Source organism: Limulus polyphemus, unplaced genomic scaffold (genome assembly GCF_000517525.1).
Source record: "Limulus polyphemus unplaced genomic scaffold, Limulus_polyphemus-2.1.2 Scaffold12929, whole genome shotgun sequence".
NCBI lineage: Eukaryota > Metazoa > Arthropoda > Merostomata > Xiphosura > Limulidae > Limulus > Limulus polyphemus.
The window spans coordinates 4,659-9,958 of record NW_013678539.1 but is presented as its reverse complement, the minus strand read 5'-3'; the positions used below and the strand labels follow the sequence as shown (position 1 = coordinate 9,958).

The following is a 5,300-nucleotide window of genomic DNA, read 5'->3' as shown; positions in this document are numbered from 1 at the left end:
AAATCTGTACATAGCTATAAGTTATAACTATCATATCTATACATTTATCTGTACATAAATCTGTACATATCTATAAGTTGTAACTATCATATCTATACATTTATCTGTACCTAAATCTGTACATATCTATAAGTTGTAACTATCATATCTATACATTTATCTGTACCTAAATCTGTACATATCTATAAGTTGTAACTATCATATTTATACATTTATCTGTGCCTAAATCTGTACATATCTATAAGTTGTAACTATCATATCTATACATTTATCTGTACCTAAATCTGTACAATAGCTATAAGTTGTAACTATCATATTTATACATTTATCTGTACCTAAATCTGTACATATTTCTATTTTCTTTGCAGGTGATTTTTTTTACAATTTTGCGTATTTTTTTAATTAGTTAAAACGTGAAATTTTATAATTTCCAAATAAAACTCGACATTTGTTTTTATTATATTCTCGAACAATCAGTAAAACGTCATATTCTGTCTACGTGACTCAAATGAATTCCGTAAAAGTTCCCAATGGTAACGACCAGAAAAGTAACCAATCAAAAACTACCATGGGCAGAGACGAGCCAACTGCGTGTAGTTTGTGCTGTGATGGAAAGTCACCGTTCTAGAATAGTCCGAGTTCTTCGCTTGCAGGATATCTATATATATACGAGTCCAAACACAATTTTAGGTTATAATATAGGTTTGGTCTAATTTGACTGACTCACATCCGCAGAACTGTTACACTATATTGTGATACTTGGCTTAAACTTTAATTTTCACAAGTTTCAGTGAGGTAAGATTTGGTCATATCTTACTTCTGTGTATCTAACTTTACTATATTATCACAGTATAGTTACTGACTTGAACTGTACTCATAAATTATAAATGTTGACACAATCCCTAACGGATTTAGTGGTGTTTAATAGTAGTTTGTATGATTTCGTCACTTTGGTAAGTTGTCCTTATTTTTTATTCAGGTATTAAACAACAAACTAATGGCACAAGTTCACGTTCAGAGTCCTAACGTTCGTTACGCTGATGAAGTAATAGAGGCTGTCTACACGTACGAAACAACTGACGTTAGCATAGAAGATGGTATATACAAGGTAAGGTTTAACATTTTAAAACAATTCTGTTAACAAAAAACTTTTGTAACAAAATATTGTTTAACTGTGTTCCATTAAAACAATTATTGCTAATAAAACCTTGTGCTTATGACAGGTTTGTCCTCGCACCACCAAGTTCACATTCCGTACCAAAAGACGAGTCCCTAAGTTAGGAGTGATGTTGGTTAAGTATTTATTCAACAAGGACCAACTAAATATGATTGTATGTAATAACAGAACGACATTACTTTACCAAAATTACTTGAATGAGAAAGATGTTCCACTGATTATCTAAGAAACTCACCTCTTCTAAAATACTGGCTACAGCAAAGAGAGTGGAAGGCGAGATCTCAGGATTGTTCATCTTAATGGATTTCATGAGATTATCAGCATTGTCGTTCAGTCCAGGTTTAACATCACAGAACCTTTCGGTGTTAGCAGTCCACAGAACAATAACTTTGTCTACTCCCGTTTTCATCTTGAAGTCCCGGATGTCTTTCCTGATTTGCTCCATTTGCTCATTCTTGGTTCCAGGGATGATATTGTCGGCCCTGGACTCCTGGTTGGATGCGATAAAGTCTTTGTCGTAGATGGAAGGTCGGGGCTTCAGGTTCTCCATGTAAGGCCTGAGCTGTCTCTGTAGGTCAAAGTCCAGCACACGAGCTCGTTCCATAGCTTCGGCCAGGTTAAGAGATGAAATATCCCAGCCGTCAAAAACGATGTCATCAGGATGGACCATTGGTAAGACATCCTTCATCGGGATGTAAACGTCTCCCTCCAGAGATGACCCAAGGCAAACGGTAGATGCTTGGGTCAGTGATCCGAAGTAGTTGGGTTTCTTAAGGCCGTCCTTTGTCATCCAAGTAATACCGAACCTGTTGGCTATGGTGGTGGCTGTGACAGTAGTCCCATTGTTACCTCCCCACCCCCTTTAACATCATTTGAAATACACACATAGCTATAATGTATACCCGTGTTAGTTTACTTTCCAGGATCCTGTTGGACTCCACCATGTCATCTACCACATTACTCTTAGATATCTCCTTGGATCGGAACTGTTTAGGAGCAGACAAGTTCTTGCCGTCGTTGTTTCCAAGATGGTTGTAGCTGACGATGGACACTGGTTTGATCCCTGCACTCACCAAGAAGTCCACCAAGACAGACTTGAACTTGGTCTGACCAGATTTAAAGTCATCTCCTCCGATAAAAACCTTGCGTTGTTCAGCCAGATCAATACAGCCGGGGACGAATGTGTTCTGGGGCGACCCGTTTATGTAGGAGCACTAAAGTCGTCAGAAAACGAAAGGTTTCAGGATGCTTAACTACAAACCTGGAGAAAAGCCTGACCACTGTGTAAGTCTGCATTTTCTATGTAACCAAGTCTATTTTATACGTGAAATATAACAAGATACAGATAAAATCGTGCTTTTAAAACAAACAAAAAATATTTTCACTAAATTCAGTTTATGTTGTTTATATTCTTGTCGGTTTATTGTAATAATATTTTTACGTTCCTCTCCAGTATTAACAACAGAATTAATGAACAGTAAAATATTTTGTTTTCAAGTTAGTATTATAGAGGTTCAGAAATGTGTTAGAATTTCAATAACATTGTTATGAAACACTTTACGATTACCATATTGTTTTACATCACTGGTTAATAGTAAATGTAAAATTAAAACTTACAATTTCTAAGTTGTTGATGTAAAATCCTAACTAATGAACAAGGAGGAAAGCTCTACTGAATTGAAGAACTTCTGAACAAACTATGGTCTGACTTTTTACAGGTTGTCATTAAATATGTTCCTTACGTCGGTGACAGTAAACGCGCCATGGACGAGTACACGTCAGAGATCATGATGGGAGGTCATAACACTATTGTTGTCCATAACACTTGTGAAGACTCCTTGCTGGCTAGTCCGATTATTCTTGACCTGGTCATTCTGACAGAGCTGTGTCAGAGGATTACCTTCCGTGTAGGTGAATCTCTAAAGTTACAGTCTTTCAACAACGTCCTGTCTATTCTAAGTTACCTGTGTAAGGCCTCCTTGGTACCACGTGGCGCCCCCGTGGTGAACTCCCTGTTCAGACAGCGGTCATGTATTGAAAATATCTTACGAGCTTGTTTAGGCTTAGCTCCACAAAATCACATGGGCTTAGAAAACAAACTGAGTAACCCGGTCGATTGGAAAGATTCCCGAGAAAACAAGCTGAATGGCCCGGTAGATTGTAAAGGTGCCCAAGATACACATTTCATAACGAAGAAGGCACACGTGAACGGTGTGACCAATATTCGCGAATTTTATGTTAGAAATACTGTTAACGGGTCTTAGTTGTAGAAAAAAGTTTCTATGTTTAGGGTAGGAAATAATTTAGCTCGCCAATTGTAAAAAAAACACTATTATTAGTGGTTGTTTAACATACGTATTGGTGAAATTAACCATTATTAGTGGTTATTCAACATGCTCGAGGATTGTCCTGTCATAATTAACCAACGTTGATGATGGTTCAACGTCCGTTATCTATTATTAGTGACTAAATGTTTTTCATGCAATATTTTACTTGTTAATATTTCGCTTTATTAATGCCATATTTATTGATAACATAAAAGTGTGGAAAACGTATTGTTGTATTTAAAAATAATTTATTGTTCTTCATTGTGTAAAATATTGCGTATTGTACGATGTTGACAAAATGAAATATACATAAACAATAAACGTATTTTTTAGTGATGTTACAGCGTGAATTTATTATTTATTTCTCTGTAAGTCTTAGATTGGCGTGTTTAAAATCAAACTTTGAAATATAATAGGTTTCATTTATACGCATTCGAATAAACCACTGCCAGTTACGAAAAACTGTAATATACATATGTTTACAGAATGACATATTACAATACGCTTAAAGATGTTATTTTTAAGGCTACAAAAATCTAAACCGGTTCAGTTATGTTGTGTTTTTTTTTCTTATATTTTTATGCTTCATATAATCAGAACTAGAGACAACACGTGGTAAATGACCTGGTGGTTAGGGCTCCCGACTTGCAGTCTGGAGGTCGTGGGTTCAAATTCTCTTCACCGAAAATAATCAACCTTTCAGCTGGAAGGGCGTTATAATGTGTCGGTCAATCCCAATATTTGTTTGTAAAAGAGCAGCCCAAGAGTTGGCAGTGAATGATGTTGAATAGCTGCCTTTCTTCTGGTCTATCACTGCTAAATAAGGGACGGCTAGCGCAGATAGCCCTCGTGTAGTTTTGCGCGAAATTCAAAACAAACCATTTAAGACCACCACTTGGCTCAGCAGCAAGTCTGACGGCTTATCACGCTAAAAATCTGTGTTCGATACCCACACTACACAGAGCTTTGCGCTTGTCAACAAACAAAACTAAATTACAGATTGACAACGGTGATTTATATATATTTGATCATAAAATCCACAAAATCCAATATTGATAAAGGCTTAGGTTTAACAATATACTTGACTTTCGAAATAAAGACATAGAAGATTTTTTTTTTACAAAAACAGAGGGCTCTTATCTCGAAAACGAAAGCTATGTTAGTTAGGCCCTCTAGTGTACAAAAACAGACATTTTCAACAATAGACTATGTTTAAAATTGACAGCTTACATGTATGCTCCAAAAATAGAAAAATCAACATTTTTTATATTTAGTTTGTAGAACATAAAATTTCAAACTAAAATATTCATAATTTTATGTTTTAGGTATAACGTTTAAAATATGAATTTATCTAAACCGATACAGTTTAAATTATGTGTAAAACTAATCAAAATAAAACGCTCTGGTAATATTTCCAATTTGATTGAAATAATGAAATATTTCACGATATAGTTGACATAAACATCAAACAGTTTTACGTTTGGAACTTAAGACGAAATTTTTATATCTCAGGGATCATTTACTCGTTCTCTCAATAATCATGTGGTAGAAACTGTTTGTAGGACATCCAGCGGATGGTGACCTTTAACCGTTGAACTACCGACTTGTTTCTATATTGTTCACAAGCGGTGGGGGAGGAGGGTTTATAATATTGAGTAATTTTATGTTTTTTGCCACCTTCAACATTCAAGAGTGACGAATTGAGTAAAAAAAAAAAAGGTTCTAATCATTCGTTTGCTATGTAGAAAGGCCAGGTGGTTAGGGGGTTCGAATCCCCGTCACAGGGCGCCCGACTT

General features: G+C 35.7%; 2 protein-coding genes and 1 long non-coding RNA gene across 3 annotated transcripts; 2 read left to right on the top strand and 1 right to left on the bottom strand.

Moving 5' to 3' along the window:
• Positions 1-706: 706 nt before the first annotated feature.
• On the top strand, positions 707-1,258 carry LOC106477124. Its single transcript, XR_001291967.2, has 3 exons — positions 707-795; positions 980-1,108; positions 1,224-1,258. It is a non-coding gene; the product is annotated as an uncharacterized LOC106477124 (long non-coding RNA).
• A 94-nt stretch (positions 1,259-1,352) lies between these two features.
• Positions 1,353-1,967, bottom strand: LOC106477122 (inositol-3-phosphate synthase 1-A-like). The gene has a single exon (XM_013937715.1). The coding sequence runs from the start codon at positions 1,965-1,967 to the stop codon at positions 1,353-1,355; it is 615 nt and encodes a 204-aa protein (XP_013793169.1).
• Positions 1,968-2,420: 453 nt separating this feature from the next.
• LOC106477123 (inositol-3-phosphate synthase 1-A-like) lies at positions 2,421-3,851 on the top strand. Its single transcript, XM_013937716.2, has 2 exons — positions 2,421-2,461; positions 2,896-3,851. Exons 1-2 carry the CDS (start codon positions 2,423-2,425, stop codon positions 3,439-3,441), a joined length of 585 nt encoding a protein of 194 aa, XP_013793170.1. The 5' UTR covers positions 2,421-2,422; the 3' UTR covers positions 3,442-3,851.
• The last annotated feature ends 1,449 nt before the right edge of the window (positions 3,852-5,300 follow it).